The 14,623-nt window shown below is 44.3% G+C and overlaps 1 protein-coding gene across 1 annotated transcript; it reads right to left on the bottom strand.

Moving 5' to 3' along the window:
* Positions 1–1,147: 1,147 nt before the first annotated feature.
* On the bottom strand, positions 1,148–3,188 carry LOC141846483 (putative lysophospholipase BODYGUARD 3). Its single transcript, XM_074734523.1, has 4 exons — positions 2,622–3,188; positions 2,218–2,552; positions 1,931–2,130; positions 1,148–1,701 (listed from the first exon to the last, which is right to left on the bottom strand). The coding sequence occupies exons 1-4, from the start codon at positions 3,169–3,171 to the stop codon at positions 1,356–1,358; spliced, it is 1,431 nt and encodes a 476-aa protein (XP_074590624.1). The 5' UTR covers positions 3,172–3,188; the 3' UTR covers positions 1,148–1,355.
* Between the last annotated feature and the right edge of the window lie 11,435 nt (positions 3,189–14,623).

The raw sequence follows: 14,623 nt of genomic DNA, 5'->3' as shown, positions 1-14,623 counted from the left end.
CTCGTGGAAGCACAATATGAAGAAGAGATAAGAGACAACTATCAAGGAAGAAGAGTTGCCACTACGCACGAGAAGAAAAGCATACCTTTGCTTACCTTCGTTAAGCCTTATATAGCCGTGGAGAGGGAATGCCCATGTAGGCTACCACTTGAGCCTTAGACGAGCCATGTAGGTGACCATACAAGCGAGGCGTCACCTGTCGGCTGACTACATGCACGGGGATAGTGTGTTAAGGGCGATAGCCGTTGGGTCTTACCTCTTTCACTATCAAACTGTTAGTCAAGTGTTGCCTTAAGTGTAGGCTGCTTCGTTAGGGTCAATCTAGCATTAGGGAATGTTGGAGGTTGAGACCAAAGAAAATTCGCTTGGCAGGATCTTTTGTAGTCTTGGATCTCGTCGTGGCCGTGCGAATAGAAGAGGCCAGGGCTTGATGGGGCCCGGTAATTTAGAAGACATTGGTCGTCGGCATATTAGACTGAGATGGGGGCGACGACCCAGCCAGATTTACTGGGCTACATCACCAAAGATTCTTAAGTTTTGTGAAATTAGCAGAGATTATCATCGTGCATTGTGAAAAAGAGACGATTATTGAATCTGATAAATTTCTGGTGTAGTTTTCTTTTCTTTCCCTTTTTTTTTTTTGTAAGAATTGGTCTTTGAAAATTTCCCACACTTAACATGTCATTGGTTCCACCGAGTGGGTAAACCATGATGATCAGGTTGTTGCATTGGTTCCAAAGAGCATATTCTCTTCGTTGCTCTATTTCAAAAGGTGGCTTAATGGATCAATCAATGAAATCAATTTTGTTCTTGGCTGTAAAGACATGAATTATAGATTTACTCCTCGATGAATAATTGGAGCCATTCAGTTTCATTGGAACAAGTAGGTGATTAGGTTGATCCTAATGATGAACAAAATTTAGATTGGAAGAATCCAATATTGAAGAACCGTCCAGTGTTTTACTGGTTGTAAGGCTTTTAACAAGATCAGCATTAGGGTTAAAACCGTGATCTGTTTTAGGATCTGATTTTTTATGGAATTTGCCTTGCACTAAAAAAACTAAAGCATGGAAACAGAACCCTCTTGAATTCTCATCCCCAAAGGAAATTGGAGGAAGAACTCACTTGCAAATAGCCTGGCAAAGGAAACAAAGACAACAATAATCTAAATTTATAGATTATTTTTTGAAGAACAACACGCACACGGATCGATCGAATACCTTCCCCTGATCTGTACACTTTTTTTTTTTTGTAATTATCATCCTTCAATTCAATTTCCGATCATCTTCGCCTTCTTACTATACTGCTCATGTTCCATGGCTTCAAACTGTTAAAATTACAGAAGTAGTCTCTCACTAATCAACAACCACAGTGCTCTCGGCCTTAGCGTTCCTCCAAATCCTCTCGAGCTCTCCCGCGAAGGCCTTCTGCCGGCCGACGACGACGGTGATATGATCCACGCCGTCGACGACCTCGACGCGAGCTCGCGGGATCCTGGCCTTGACGGCGTAGCTGCACTCCACCGGCAGGAGCTCGTCGCCCTTCCCGTGGAACACCACCACGTCGCAGCTCAGCCGCTCCCTCACCACGTCCATGCACTCCTCCACCCTGCCGGAGCTTCCGCAGAGGATGTTGTGCATCGTGTGCCATGAAGCGTGGTGAGCGTGGCAGAAGAAGCCGTCCATCAAGTACGTCCTGACTCTGCAACATGCACATGCCATCGTCAACCTCAATATTAGAGACCACGTGAGATAATTTCTCTCCAATTCTAATACAATTCTCGTCCTATTCACGACGTCAATTTATTGAGCAGTAGGAAAAATGGAGGTGGTTCACCGCCCCAACGGTCCTCCTCTTCTTCGCACTCTGTTAATGCACAGCAAATTTGTAGCAAAACCGAATTGATTGATACAAAGTGTTTAGGGGGAACCTGTTCCTTGTCGCCAACTTGAAGGCCTTCTCCCACAAGCGGTGGTGCTTGCAGAGAACGAGGCACACAGTCCGGCTGATGTGTTCATACCAGCAAATCACCGACGCGCCGAAGGTGATCAGCGGCCACACACGGCGGGGCGCCACCCGCCGGAGCAAGTACTGCGTCCGCTGGACGCCCTTAGGCACCGGGAAATACGGCTGCGGGAATAAGTTATGTCAATAATTAACCAGAAATGGATTGATTGATATGTTTACTTATTGATGTGCGTGCTAATCGACGGTCACCGGCGCGAGGATGGTGATGGACTTGACGGAGGCGGGGTGCTTGGCGGCGAGGGCGAGGGCGAGAAGGGAGCCAAGGGAGTGTGCGACGAGGTGGAAGGACTTGACGCCGTAGCGGCGGAGGACGGAGCGGTCGATGGTGTCGACGTGCTCCCGGAGCGTGTAGAGGGAGTCCGCCGGCTTGGGGCTCTTGCCGAACCCCAGAAGGTCAACTGCCAAGAGGCGGTAGCGCGACCGCGCGTCGGTGCTCAGGTGCCGGAACACCGTCTCCGTCCAAAATGCCGACGAGGAGATGAATCCGTGGATGAACAGCACGTCCTCCTCGGCCACCTTCCCATCTGATTATTTTGCTAATTAAAGGAAACTAAAAACTAAATTACATGTTGAGATTAGGAATAAGCTTGCACCTTTGGGGCATTCGGCGTGGACGTAGAGCTCGTCGGGCGACCCGCGCGGGCAGCAGCTGTCGCAGAGGCAATCCGACCAGAACGGCGCCGTGCTCGGCTTGTCGCCGCCCACCTTCCCCCGCGGCATCCGCACTACGGTCGAGTTATTAACGGTGAAGCCGTCCCTCGTCCTCGTAGGCCGCACGCGCACCGGCACCGCCGCCGAAGGCGGACTGCGTAGCACATTCAGCTTCCGCAGCGCGCCCCTGGCCACGTCGGAGACCACGGAAGGGCGGCAAAAGAGCGTGTCGGATATGTCCTCGAGCTGCAGCTTGGTCGAGGACAAAACCGAGAGGACGAAGACCCCGCCGCTGCCTCCGGCGCCGCTGCGCCCCGGGCCGGCGAAGCTGCAGTAGCACGGCTTCCACTGCGCCTCCGCCGCGTAGTCCGCCAGCTTGTAGGAGAAGCAGAGGAGGAGGTCCAGCAGGTCCAAGAGAGTGAAGACGAGAAATCCGAGGAGGTCATTGGCCGCGCGGCCTGCGATGGCCGCCGCCTGGCGCACGGTGCCCATGTCCCGTATGGCCCCAACGTCGCGTGCAGCGGCTTGTAGGCGAGACCAAGAGAGAGAGAGAGAGAGATTTAAGAGGGGAGCGAGGGAAGCGAGGGAAGCGAGGGGTTGGGACTGATGATTAAAACCGATGGTCGGACAGTGAAAGTCGGTAGTTGGTGGTTGAACTCCCCGAGCAGAACGATGGCGGTGTCCTTGAGCTTGTGCTTGAGCTTGGCATGGCGGATCAGGATGGCACTAAGTCAAAAATGTGGGCATGAAAATAACCGCATCTGGTCAACCTGCCCGGGGAAATACGTGGCAGCGGCCATTAAAGCATTCTGACAGCTTGTCATTCAACAATTATATTAATCTCGTACCATGCCCATGCTTCAATTCTATTTATCATCGCCTAGTTGATTGAGCTCCAGAGATGGACAAGAACACTTGCAATGTAACGAGGCCATGCTTGAAATAATGTCATCACTTAAAGTTACATTAATGTGATTGAACTTGCTTAAATGACATATTATCTATAAGCGGATGGTATCGTAGTAGGAAAGGTAATTGGCCAATTAATAAATTAAATACAAAGGCAACTCTTGAAAAAATAAACTGACGATTGCATAATCCACTAAAAAAAATATTTCCACTTCATGATTAAATACATCCCGGATGAACCGGACTGACACCGTCTTTTATTTTTTCCACACAGGCCGACTAAGGCTCACACTTGGTCCCATCCTCTCCATTCCATTCCATTCGGGTATATCGACTTCCTTATGCAAAGAAAACTATGACAAGTATATCTTCTTTGACCTCAACCTTCGATATTTCTTAATGTGGTACCGCCCCTAGCGAGGTAGCCTACATCGAAAGTGACACCCAACTAACAGTTAGATTGTGCCAGAGGTATGTCCCAACTACTATCGCCTCTAGTTCCTTATCTTCCTTTGCGCAGTCAGTCGATGGGCGACATTTTACTTGTGCAGTCGTCTATGTGACTCGCCTAGGGCTCATGTGGGAGTGTACATGGATATAATTTCTTTCCATCGGCTATATAAAACTTGGCGATGGTAGGTGAATGTATGGTCTTCTTCTCATGTGTAGAGACTAGAGACGGGTGTTTTTTTCATCATCTCTCGTATTACTTTCTCTTTCACACAACAGTGAGAGCTCTGCCTTTCAGTTCTGTACCGACTTGATCATCAGAGGGGGTCATGCCAGTGTCCATTGACACTTGCTATCTCACAGGAAGAATAGGTCTGACTAACTAGAGGGACCAAACAATTGCGGCTCCGAAGAGAGAAGAAAAGTGATCCGAGCGTATAAAAGGAGCACCATTAAATTGACGCCATATGTGGGAAATAAGTCAAAAATTCACGATTGTGAGTACTTGGAGAAAGATAGTGAAGCCACATTCTGAAGAATCCGAAGGGTAGTGTAGACCAGTTTTGTGGGAGCAACTCTCACACATGGTCGCTATGGCTATTGAAGAGGCCTTACGGCAGGGCTAATTCCCCCCTACTATAGAAGAAGAAGTTGCGGCTCTGGTATAAGAAGCACCAGTAATTGAGCCCATTGCCTAGAGCTCCACAGGGGTCACTTCTACCTATAGCATGAACAAGCGATCGATGAGTCCTAGTTCGACCAGGCTACAACTTGCAAAAATGGTAGTCACATAGCAAATACCCTTCTTGGAAGACATCTTGAGAGAAGAACTCCCTAGGTGCTTTCATCCATTGCATATCAATGAATACAACGACACCGTTGATCTAGAAGATCATTTGTGTCATTTCGAAAACACAGCCTTGTTGCATCAGTACTCGAAGGTAGTCAAATGTCGCATCTTCTTCACTTCGTTGATTGAACTCGGACAACAATGGTTCAACGCACTGCGACCTAGGTCCATACAGTCTTTCGATGACATTGTCGCACTATTTTTACATCATTTCTCCATTTCTAAGAGATGCCCACCCACCCCTCTTAGGCTCTTTAATTTCAAGTAGAAATCATAGGAATCCTGGCGCAAGTGCATACAATGGTTCACTAAAGTCGTGCTAGAGATTCTCTGAGTTGTGCCCGAGATTCTGAGACTATTTCACCCAAGGATTATGAGAAGGTGACTTCTTTCACTTTTTAGCAAAGAAGGTCCCACATGACTACGATGAGCTTCTCGTTTGGGATGAGAAGTGCATCAATATGAAAGAAGCTCAGAAGGCTCGGCAAGAGCAGAGAGGAGCCTGAGTCCCTAAGGTCCGAGAGCACCATCAGAACCATAACTCCGTCAACAACTTGCTTTGCCTCGCTACCAACCTTCGCTCCTTTGTGGGTTTCCAAAGAAAGAGCAATACAAATTCGTGAAGAACATCAACTCTTAAGAAGGCAAGTGGGGGCAGGGACCTCATCGACCATAGGCTCCCACATTTTATTCTTTTCATCAAGAGTATGGGCATGACACGCGTGACTGTCAGAGGCTGGACCGAGTTAGAATAACTCATCGGGAATATCCTCAAATGTGGGCCCTACTAATGGGCCAACCTCGTATCAACAATTATAGCCTCCGTGTTATCCGTTGAGTCATGATAGAACAATTCAACAGTCGGGCAGTAGGATGGGGCACCAACTTAGGATAATCCACTCGTCCGAGGGATCATTAACATAATCTATAGAGAAGCCATGGATGGTGACTCCAATTGAGCTCAAAAGCGACACAATCGAATAGAATGCATGGCCATCGCCATGCTAGCACTGGAGTCAAGACCTGTAATAGGGTTTAAACCCAACCACCATTCCTCACAATGATGCTTTAGTCATTCAGGCTACCATCACTAATTTTGATGTTACTCGAGTATTTGTGGATGCAGGTAGCTTAGTCAATGTTCTTTTCTAGTAAGTCATGGAACAAATGAGGGTAAGTATAGACAACTTGCAACTAGTTACCACACCTCTGTTCGGATTTTTGGGACATGCAATAAAATCATTCGGTCAAATTAAATTGTCACTTTCCTTGGGCATGGAGCCTAGGTAGCGTACCATTCTGGCCACTTTTACCGATGTGGACGTCCCTTCATATTATAACATCATCTTAGGCTGATTGGGCCTTAGTGTCCTCCAAGTCGTAGCCTCCCCTTATCACCTGAAAATCAAGTTTCCAGTGGAAAACAAGGTTGGTGAAGTCTGAGGCGATCAACAGGCCACTTAGAAATGCTACGTAGAAATGATCTGAGCGGACTAGAAGAAAGCAAATGGTAAGACAAGGTAAGGTCAACAAGGGCAGTGCATGGAGGAAGTATGTACCATAACGGAGGGAGAGTCCTCCCTGGAAGTTGAGCAAGACACTGAAGTAATCAAAGTGGCTCCCTCCTCTCCGAAATGGACTACTCTCATCTCCAAAGATCTCCTAGCTGAGCTAAAGAATCCTTGGTCAATTGTTTGGTAAAAAAATGGAATATTTTTATCTTGACACCAAATGACTTGACTAGTGAGAAACCTAAAGTGATTGAGCACCAGTTCCATATCTCACCAAGTGCTTGCTCGATAAAACAAAAGTGGTGCCACTTTGGCTCCAAGAAGGAAAAGGTTATTTGGGAAGAGGTACACAAGCTACTGGATGTTCGTGTGAGGAGCACCAGATGATTGAACCTAAGTTTTGATAATGGCAAAGGATTCAAGTAAAGTTTGTGAAGTGATCTAATGAGCTTAATTAAGTGTACAAGTAGCACAAAAAAACTCAAGTTGCGACTAGGCAAAGGAAGTCCTAGTTGCGGCTAGGCAAAAAAAGTCATAATCTGGAGGATTAGGCAGAAGACCTAGTTTGGAGGACTAGGAAAGGAAGTCTTGATCAGGACTAGGCAGGAAGTTTTGGCAGATCAAGAGCACCAGGCGAAAGTCTGGGGTTTGGAGGAACGGACGTCTAGTAGTGGAAGACCTGGAGATCGAGGATCAAAGCTAAGCAAAAGTCCAACAAGTTTGGAGGACCTAAGTGGCACAAGATAAATTTTCCTGAGTGGAGTGGGTGAGGACACATTCCCGGTAAGGGGAACAGTAGGCGTCGATCTGACCTAGGATTTCACTAGAAACCTAAAGTCAAGACTAAATAATTTGTAAAATTGTTTACTTTCCTGTTATATCTTGGATTTTGGACTAACTTGTAATACAGGAAAGGAGGGGCTGAAACTTTGTATCTCAGACGTCCTTATTTAGATCCAGGTGACCGAAGGGTCTAGGTGCCTGGATTGATTCCAGACGATTGGACATCAGCCGAATTGGCCAGCAAGGCAAGTGAGGTGGCAAAGTCCCAGTGGTTGGGACACCTCAGCCTCTAGGCGCTTGGAGAGGTTCCAGGCGATTGCATCTGGATAAGGCATTGTGGAGTCAAAGTTGATCCGGCAACCTCTACGTCAATATTCAGGCGTCCGAAAGATGTCGAGTCAATGTCAAAAGTGGATCGATGGGATGACGTAGAGGCTCCCGGAAGGACTTCCAAGCACCCGGATCAGTCCATATAAGCAGCCTCGAGGGGGAACCCTAGAAAAATCAGAATACGCCTCTGCGACGAACTTCTGCGTGCGAATCTTCAATCTGGAACACTATCATCACGCCGAGGAGCTGCACCAACTACTGCAAGTCCATTTCTACTCGATCGGTAAAATACTTTTTCACTTCTTGTACTTAAAGTTTTTAGGATGGTTTACGTATTACCGTTCCTAAATAATTTGTAAAAGTGACAAACTCCCTTTCGTAAGAGGGAAGTTATTTAGAGGATTGCCCGTCAAAAATGATCACTGATCATGGGTCTTGAAGTAGCAGCTTGTAGTTGTGAACCAAGTAAAACCAACTGTGTTCACTTGTGCTCTTTTCCACTACACGTTCTGATTTACACAAGTTACGTAAGTTTTTCGTAAAAGAGTGAAAATATAAAGAAGCGCTATTCACCCCCCCCCCCCCCCCCCCCCCCTCTAGCACTCCTAAACGATCCTACATTGAAAGCCAGGCACACATAGGAGGTATAATACACAACCTGATTATCAAATGTGGTGTTGATGCCTAAGTTATCCAGGAAGTGCATGTGTGTGGACTTTTGAGATCTGAACAAGGTCTATCCTAAGGATTGTTACCCTTTGTCGTACATCGACCAATGGTAGACTCCACTGAAGGCCACCAGTTCATATCAATGATAGACGCTTACCAAGGGTATCATCAAATTTCTTTGGCCAAAACCAATCAGAGTAAGATTAGCTTTGTTACTGCGGACATCACTTTTTGTTATACTATCATGTCGTTTGAATTCAAGAATGTTGGAGCAACCTATCGAAGGCCCATGGATCGTGTCTTTACTGAGTAGTTAGGACGTAAAGTGAAGGTGTTCATAGACTATATCTTGGTCAAGTCTTTGCTGGCTAACAACTTATTGCCCAACCTAGAAGAGACTTTCACCACTTTATGGAAGTATCAGATGAAGCTAAACTTGGAGAAGTGCACCTTTGGGGTTAGAAAGGGTAGTTTCTTGGATGCATGGTGACTTAGCGAGGTATTGAAGCTAACTCAGAGAAAATCGAGGCTATTCGACAAATGGAGGCAGGGAGCACCAATCTGCCTCTAGGGTTTTGATGTTTGATAATATACCTAGGTCTGATCAGTTTGACTAAGGGTTGATCCAAACAGGATCTAATATTTGGATGTGAGTGAAGTCTAGTTAAGTCAGTTTGACTAGAATACTAACAAGAAGTCTTAGTCAGTTTGATCGGGCAAAAAGTCCTAATTGGAGACTAGATAGGAGAAGTTCTAGTTGGATGCTAGGTAGGAGAAGTCCTAGTTGGAGACTAGGCAAAGAAAGTTCTGGTGAGTGAAGCTAGGCAAGAAGACTTAATGAGTGAAGTTAGGCAAGAAAGTTCTAATCGGAGTTAGGTAAGAAAAAGTCTAAGCAAGTCAAGAGTGACCAGATGTTTAGCAGGTGAGAAGTCTACTGAGTGATTAGTCCTAATTGAAGGTTAGGCAAGAAAAAATCTAAGCAGGTCAAGGGTAACTGGATGCTTGGCAAGTGGGAAGTCTACCTAGTGACTAGTCCTAAGTGGAAGTTAGGCATGGGTAAGCCTAGTAGGTTAGACGTACAGGGTAAGACTTAGGTAAACTTAGTAGGTCAAACAGACTATAGATAGACTTATGTTGTTTGTTTGTGTGTATGCTAATCTTGCAGGAACCAGGAGCAGAAAGCAAGATTGAGAAAGCATAAGAGAAACAAACACAAGCAGCCAAACCAAGCTCGGACGTCAACTCAGGTCAAGCATGGTTGACTGGTTTTGGGGGCTCGGGTCATACTCCAAGCACTCGGAATGGTCCAGGTGCCCTTGGATGGTCTAGGCACCCGAATAAAGTGGAATTGGTCTCGATAAAGACAGATGAATCGGATCAGATCGATTAGGGCTCTCGAAAATGTCTTTATAAGGCCCCTACGTCCAACACAAGAGAACAACTCCAATCACTACAACTCTTCATTCTGCGGTGTTGTTGACGTGAACATCCTATCATGCTACCGAGGAAGCTCCAGGAAGGGTGCACTACGCTTAGGACTTTCGGATCGACCGACTCGAGAGTATTTATTTATTTTAGTCTCACCTTCTTTTGTATGTTCATCTTTATACCATTATTGGACTGTAAGATGAGTTTCTCTGCCTTCAAAAAAGTTTCAAAAAAGAGATCATTAGTGGATAGACGTCTTCCTGTACATAGGCCTTAGACGTACTAAAAAAAATGATAATCCCAGTAGCCACATCTCTGGGGGTGGTCGGCCCGGTCCCACGGAAGTTTCCCACCGACCACCAGGGTAAATCAGGAAGCGCATACGGCGGTCAATCCAGATGCCCAGCATCCTTTGATTGCGTTCCCCATTTGGAGAAAAATTCCTGAAAATACGTCGTAGCTAGGGATCGAACCGCGGGTCCCTGAGTTACAATCCGGATGTCCTACCGTTGCACCATTGCCCCAGGGACGCCTTAGACATACTAAGTATCATATCAAGGTACTTATTGCCCGAATTGAACCATTCTAATGAACTTTTAAGATCCTCAACTTGAGCTTTCAAAGTGAAATTTTCTTCCTCAAGTTGTTGGACTTGAGTTGAGGTTCCATTTTGAACATTTGTAGTTGAGAAACTTGGACTGGTCTTCTCCTTAAGGGATGTTACCTCCTTTTAGAGCGACTTGACCTAGACATTAGATTTGGCTAATTTACGAGTCACATATCTAATTATATCCTATAATTTATCTACTAAATTAGTACTTACATTGGGGTTCAAACTTTCAAAAATGGATACGGATCCGTGGCTTGTATTTAACTTAGCTTCAAACTCAAGCTCAGACTCGGGCTCGGACTCAATCTCGGACTCGGTTATTGCCATCATTGGCAAGTGACTCGCTCTTCTTCTTCTTTCGAAGATGAGGATTCATCCCATGTTGCCTTCAGAGCTTTCTTTGTCCTTTGTTTCTTACCATTTTCAGTCTTGGATATTCAACTTTGAAGTGACCCTTTTGATTGCACTCATAGCAGGTCGCTTCAAATTTGGAAGTCATGATTTGATTTGATTCGGATTTCTTGGATCAGACCACCTTTTTTATACCTCCTTTTATGAGTCCCTTCTTCTTGAATAGTTTTCAGACTCGATTGACTAATTCAGAAGCGATTTCACCATTGTCTTCTAATTTCAATTTGTCTAATTGTGGTTCAGTCTTGGTTTCTTTTTTTAATTTACCTGTAAATAAAGCTATACCTTTCTCGGATTCAGTAGTATTAAATTGCTCATGAAGTTCAAATTCAGAAAATAATTCATCTAATTTTACTTTTGAAAGATCCCTTGAAACTTTATAAACATATACCATAGATACCCACAAAGTGTTTCTCAAAAATGCTTTCAAAGTATACCTGATTATGTCTCGATTTTTCACACGTTGTCTGATCGCATGTAAGTCATTGAGGATGTCTTGGATTCTTGTGTTCATCTGGCTTGCAGTTTTTCCATCCTGCATGGTTAGATTGTTTAATTTATTGAATAGTAAATCTCTTTTGCATACTTTTGTGCCGGACATCCCTTTGTACAATTCAACTAGCTTATCCCATACGTCCTTCGCACTAATGAACAGGCTAACACGGTTAAGCTCTTCCTTAGATAGACTGCATTGGAGGGTCTGTGTGGCTTTAGCATCAACCTCGATCTGCTTTTTGGTTGTGTTGTCACATTTGTCGCACTTGAGTGGTAGTCCATTGGTGGGAAGTGTGAATCCAATTTGCACCACGATCCATATTTCCACCTGGGTCTTCAGGTGATATTCCATTCGGCCCTTCCAATAGTCAAAATCTTCGCCTAAGAAGAGAGGAGGATGGGTGTTGTTATACCCTTCTTGATGGGTCATTTAGAAGAATACTTGCACACATAAAAAAACAACAAAAGAGAATGTATCAAGGTTTGGCCTTGGGTTAGTAGTGCGGGATAAGAGATGAAACAAAAATAGAAAAAATGATAAAATAATTTTGCTCGAATAGTGATTGCACCAATTCAGAGCTCCTCCACTCTGATATCAATTGTAGAATCAAAGAGTGCACTAGAGGAGGTGAATAGCGTGTTTCACTTTTTCACTCATTTTTTAAAAACTCGTTATAGAGATGACAGCGGAAATAGAAAGAATACAAAAGTACACTTTTATTTTTATTTGGTTCACAGTCTCTGGCTGCTATTTCAAGGCCCACGATCGTTGACCATATCTGATGGTCAATCTACTAATTTCATCTATCTCAAAGAAGAAAGAGGTTTGTCTTTTATAAAATAGGGATCGGTAATAAGTTTATCGATACTTTTAAAAAAAGCAAGTATTAAAGATGAAAACTGAAGCAAAAACTACTGACATTGAAGATCCGGAGGTATGTATAGGTGTTAGAGTAGTACGTCAACGTTGTATCAGAATTTCAAAGCAGAACGAGAGTATGAAGCAGTAGTGATTGATTATCTAAAGTTGGTGGGCGAAGCTTCTTTTAAAGGTCATTCCGGGCGCCTAAATCCCTTCCGGGCGCCCCTAACTTAACCTGATCCGAACTGACATCATCGTGCTTTATCTATCTCCAGCGTCTAGATCCCTTCTGGGCGCTTAGAATGATAACGTAGCATGAGCAGGATAACACCCTCTTTTGCTGCGACTTATCCTTCTCTGGGTGCCTGAATCCCTTTTGGGCGCCTAGACTATTGACGTGGCAAGAATTGGACGAAGCTTTATCTGGCTGCGACTTATCCTTATTCGGGCGCATGGAACCCTTTCGGTCGCACCGAGTTCACTGTTTTGATTAGCTTCCAATCTCAAGTCCCTGCACCGCAGTGTTAGCAGAAGCAAGCATACTATATTATGATTGATAGCTTTCCAAGCTATTTGATCTCAACTTCAGGTCTCCTATGAAACTTAGGTTGGGTCAACATCTACTACTCTCTTTCAGAGAGTGCGTCGTACATCTCTACTCAGGAGAATTTACCTAGTGTCACACTTTGATCCACCCGACCTATTTGGTTGATCGTACAAATATAAATCCTTTTTACTGCAAGGTTAGTATTCAATTACTTACACAACATCAAGGTACTATTGGTACATTGTTGAATCGAAATAAGGAATGCCAATTTTTGATAATTTTGTCATCATCCAATTGTTCTCGAATTGGTCCATTTGAACAAAGTGAACTCATTGAGGAAATTAACGTTGGTGATCCTCCCTACTTCCACAGTCCCTGGTCTCTGTTTTTACCGATCCTGCCCTCAACACTGTAGCCTCCCACTTGAACCATCTCAGATTTAAATGGCTAGATCTGGATGGGTGGAGAGGATCAACCCGATCTGAATGAATGGATCACGATCAACTAGATCTAGATGAATGGTCAGGATCGATCAGATCTCGACACTTGATTAGATTGCATCATATCTGAATAAAGGGACAAGCTTACTCTAGATTCAATCGACTCTCGTTCAACTTAATTTCCTTCTTTTAACACACTAACAATAAGCTTAAGTTGGTTCGATCTAACTGGAGTCCATGGCCTAGCTTCATCTCCTACAAATTCACATTCATATCCTTAGAATTTATACCACAAATATAATTAAATTTGAATTTAAGGACAAAATGAATACATCTCGTAAATCAAGTCATGTATACAAATTTAAACCAACGAGAGGATTAAAAACACATATAAAAGAATCAAAATCTCACATCAAGATAGTTGGTTATCAAGGGATCGAGCTCCTCTTCCCAATCAGGGTAGGATTGGTCTTCTGGTATTCTTATTATCATCCTCATGACCGAGGGATTGAGCTTCTCTCCCCCGTCGGGGTAGGATTGATCTTCTGGCACTCTTAACATTCTTATTATTGTTTTCACGATCGAGAGATTGAGCTCCTCTCCCCGACCGGATTAGGATTGGTCTTTTGGTATTCTTGACATTATTATTATTATTTTCACGATTGAGGTATCGAGCTTCTCTCCCCAATCACGGTAAGATTGGTCTCCTGCCATTCTTAGTATTCTTATTGTTATCCTTATGATTATGAGATCGAGCTCTTCTTTTCTATCGGAATGGGATCAACCTTCTTCAATCCTTATAGCATGATGGACTCGTTCATCTAATGGAATCTCCAAGGAAGAGGTAATTCCACCTAATCGCTACTAACAGCCTCATACTTATTCAATCAGACTTCATTCGACCTCGCTCCGCAATCTGACTTTGATGGAAGGCATGTGATGTAGTGATAATTAATATTTTATCATATTATTTTGTGCTCATACTTGACACTTTACTCTTCTCGTGTGCTTATGGTCGCATTCATTTTATATTTTATGTATGTGCAATGGTTAATTTGGAGCTTTGTTTCAATTTATCTACATTTAAGACATTTTTCTTAAAACGTGAACTAGGTTTTATAAAAAATCAAGATGAGTCATGGACTCGAGTCAAGACAAACCAATCTTAGCCTAAGGCTAGGGTTACCGAGAGTTGGTTTAAGATTGAAAGGGGTTCGGTTCAATTGAGAGTGGTTCGCGTTAGAGTTTGTTCGATTGGAGGGTTGGTTCGTCAAGGAACAAAGGTCGGTTCACCTCCCCAAGCCATCAATGATTCAAGCATCATCCGGTTCAATTGGAGTTGATTCAAGTGTTGAAGTGGTTCATCAAGGAATAGATCCAGTTCATCGTGGTCTGGTTCATCATCCAAAGGCGGTTCACTTGGAAGCAAATCCAGTTCATCTCAAGGAAGCAACGCAACCGCTAAATCTGGATTCCTTTCCTAAAGATCGAACGCCATCTACCTCTTCATCGGCACGCCACCACCACCGGAGCTCCATCTTCCTCACGCAACCACCGAGGTAAAGGGGATTCCCTTCCTCATCCACCTCCATCTCCATTTTGCAACCCACAGCAAACTCCAGCCATCTTCCACACCATCTTCCTCCATC

This window comes from Curcuma longa, chromosome 15 (assembly GCF_044706935.1).
Source record: "Curcuma longa cultivar G26 ecotype Majalengka, Jawa Barat chromosome 15, ITB_CL_G26_1.1, whole genome shotgun sequence".
Taxonomy (NCBI): Eukaryota; Viridiplantae; Streptophyta; class Magnoliopsida; order Zingiberales; family Zingiberaceae; genus Curcuma; species Curcuma longa.
The sequence above is the reverse complement of the archived record's forward strand: the minus strand, read 5'-3'. Positions and strand labels throughout refer to the sequence as shown.

Bases quoted from the DNA above. Each gene is read 5' to 3' on its own strand.
- LOC141846483 (XM_074734523.1), bottom strand. From the start codon at position 3,171: ATGGGCACCGTGCGCCAGGCGGCGGCCATCGCAGGCCGCGCGGCCAAT. The intron at 2,131-2,217 runs GTGACCGTCGAT...TTATTCCCGCAG, and splicing joins CCATCACCATCCTCGCGCCG to CCGTATTTCCCGGTGCCTAA. The intron at 1,702-1,930 runs GTTCCCCCTAAA...TGCATGTTGCAG, and splicing joins AAGTTGGCGACAAGGAACAG to AGTCAGGACGTACTTGATGG.